Below are 3,080 nucleotides of genomic sequence, written 5' to 3'. Positions count from 1 at the left end.
TTAACACGCGATATTAATTATATTAAAGTTAAAAAATAAATAGGCTAAAAGTTATAATTTTAAGCTACTTTTTTTTAAAACACCTTTAGTTATAATAAATTTTAAATTAATAGGTTTTAATAATAATATAAAATAATAAGGTAAAAAATATATTTTACCCTATATTTTACTAAGTTAATAAATTAAATTATTTAAGTTAGGTTCTTTTTTTTAACTATTTTTAATAATAATAAAATTCTTAAGTATAAATAAAAAAGAGGACACTTTTTTAGTTATTTAAGTTTAAGTTTTAAAAATTTTAATTAAAATGCTTGTAAATTACCTTTACTTACCCTTTAAAAATTTAGTTTAAAATATTATTATTAAAAAAGTTTAAAAAGTAATAGGTAAAAGTAACTTTAACTATAAAACTAATAAGTTTTAAAAATCTTTACTAATAATAAAAATATTAATAAAAAAATTTAATTAATAAAAATAAAGTATTTTAAACCCTATTAAATAATATTAAAAAAGTTACTTAAAAATTTAAAAAAAAGGCTAGCCTTAAAGCCACCTTTATAAACTTTTAAATTATATTTAAATTATTTTTAATTAAAAAATAAATATAAATTTAAATATTTTATATATAAGTTTTTACTTTAGCTTATACTTAAGGCCTACCCTAGCCTTACTTAACTAGTAGCTAAAACCTTAAATACTAATAACCTAGTTAAGTTATATAGCCTAACATAGTAGTAAGGTATGCCAAGCCTTGGCGGCCTAAGGCTAAAACTCAGGCGCTAACTCCGGACCAACAGTGGATTGGCTCCGGTGACGTTGAACGGAAAAACATTGGCCCTGACACCACCATTGGCTGACAGTTTTTGTGTTCGGAATTTGAAACTAGGTTGGGTTGTCATTTGCAGTACTTTAGGACTGCAATTTAAAAGTTAGTTCCGGGACCAACTAGGTTAGCAAATTTTAACTAAGCAAGCTCTGCTGTTTTTAATTAATTGCCCCTTCTTTAACTAATCCCATAAATAGCCACTTAAAGCCAAAGTAGTGTCACGTGGACCTACGCTTTTTTGCTTTAAAATAGCTTGCCTTTTTACACGTGACCTACCATAGCCCTGCTATTCGCACCTTCTTTTATAATATTAATACCTATTTAATAAAATAACCTTTATCCTCCAAGGGATTAAACTAAATTGCTGCAACCACTTAGCACGCGGGCTACCAGGGTATTTTAACCGTGACTCTCACATAAACTCTATGTATTCCTGTCAATTGAAGTCTGAACCCAGCGCAAGATGCATAAATTAAAACTCCCCATTAAAGGCCGTCCCCCTGACAGAATCAATTGTCGAATTATGAAGATTACCTAGCATGATTCACGGTCTCCAAGTCTGCAGCTCACGTACCTACGCAACCGCAGTACCCGCAGTACCCGAGTCAAACACGTCATCCCCGCCCACGCTGCGATCTGAGATGATCCAGAGTTCATCGCTATAAGTCAGGCACGGGTTAGATATCAGGGCCTTTTTACCTCTCAAGGCATCTCACCTCCAGCATCGACATAGGTAGGAATCCTGCGAACTCCCAAAGAATTCAAACCTGACTTAAACTCGCGCCGTCTCTTCCTAGAATATATCCACTCGCCAGGGGCCCGGATTGAAATGTCTTCACTTGCCACCAAACTCACAGCCCGTTTCCAATGGGCATCTAGCCCGCTAATCGTCAGCGCCCCGATGCGAGTAATGGCTGGACCCGCGCTTGCCGTCGCAGTTTCAAGGGCCGGCGGCCTCGGCTTCATCGGACCGACCATCAAAACCAACGAGATGCTAGCAGTGCTGAAAGAAGCTTCTGCGCTCACCAGAAAGTCCACGAACCTGGCCTTACCAGCATCAAAGAATCTCCCTGTCGGTGTAGGCTTCCAGCTTTGGAGCGACGACCTGGAAACTGCGACACAAGCTGTGGAAAAGTACAAGCCGTGCGTTGTGTGGCTCTACGCGCCCAAAGATGTTAAGGACCTAGATACCTGGTCTCGGCGGTTCCGCGATGTTTCTTCCGAAACCCAGATCTGGGTCCAGGTTGGAACCCTCGCCGAAGTCAGGGCACTTTTGAAGGCAGCACAGCCGCCCGACGCGATTGTGATACAAGGCTCAGAAGCCGGAGGCCATGGCCGCGCAAGCGACGGACTCGGCCTCTTCTCGCTTCTCCCCGAAGCTGTCGATCTTGTTGCAGGTCGCATTCCCCTTCTAGCAGCAGGCGGCATTGCAGACGCGCGAGGTGCCTCTGCAGCGTTATGCCTCGGCGCATCCGGAGTCGTGCTAGGAACTAGATTCCTTGCTTCGACCGAGGCGAAGATAAATCCGGGCTACCAGCGCGAGATCATCCGGGCCGATGACGGCGCTGTAAGCACCACGCGGACTCTGCTATACAACCACCTACGCGGGGTTACCGGGTGGCCGAAGGAGTATAGCCCGCGGGGTGTCATCAATAGGTCGTTTATTGAGCATCAGGCTGGCACGTCTTTCGACGAGCTGAAGAAGCGCCACGATGAGTTGGTTAGATTGGGCGAGAAGGCTTGGGGGCCGGATGGGAGGACTGCTACGTATGCGGGTGCGTCTGTTGGGTTAGTTCGGAATGTCAAGGACGCGGGGGATATTGTGAGAGAGATCCAAGAGGGCGTCAGGCGGATGCTTCGCCACGAAGAGGGGGCAAAATTGTAGAAAATTAAGATTTAGCTCTTGCTGTGCTAGCTTTGGAGTGTATGGAGAGCACTTCATCTACCTGACGATTGGAAATACCGCGATTATGTGCATGTATATGGTGGCCGGTCAGGGTTCCAACAGCTCATCAAACCTTACGCAAAGGGTATCATGTCACTGCTGATGATTTCCACAAAAAGAGGCGAGAGGTTTGTACGTAACTCGCTACTCAAGCCTAGGGAAGTACATAGTATATACATTTCTTCGGCTCGGGATACCTACATATGTGGATCCATGGCTCGCCTGGAGTCTACCCGATTGGTAGAGCCACTTGGTCCTTGAAATTCTCTTTGAATACATGGTGGTCGCCAGAAAGATTAAAAAAAAGGA

The 3,080-nt window shown here is 42.4% G+C and overlaps 1 protein-coding gene across 1 annotated transcript; it reads left to right on the top strand.

Annotated features, from left to right (window-relative positions):
- Window positions 1–1,655: 1,655 nt before the first annotated feature.
- DSM5745_00791 (nitronate monooxygenase) lies at window positions 1,656–2,711 on the top strand (the record flags this gene model as incomplete). The annotated part of the gene is made up of 1 exon (XM_026742807.1): window positions 1,656–2,711. The coding sequence occupies one exon, from the start codon at window positions 1,656–1,658 to the stop codon at window positions 2,709–2,711; it is 1,056 nt and encodes a 351-aa protein (XP_026608652.1).
- Window positions 2,712–3,080: the final 369 nt, after the last annotated feature.

The sequence above is a fragment of the Aspergillus mulundensis genome, assembly GCF_003369625.1.
Source record: "Aspergillus mulundensis strain DSM 5745 chromosome Unknown scaffold_0, whole genome shotgun sequence".
Taxonomy (NCBI): Eukaryota; Fungi; Ascomycota; class Eurotiomycetes; order Eurotiales; family Aspergillaceae; genus Aspergillus; species Aspergillus mulundensis.
The sequence above is the reverse complement of the archived record's forward strand: the minus strand, read 5'-3'. Positions and strand labels throughout refer to the sequence as shown.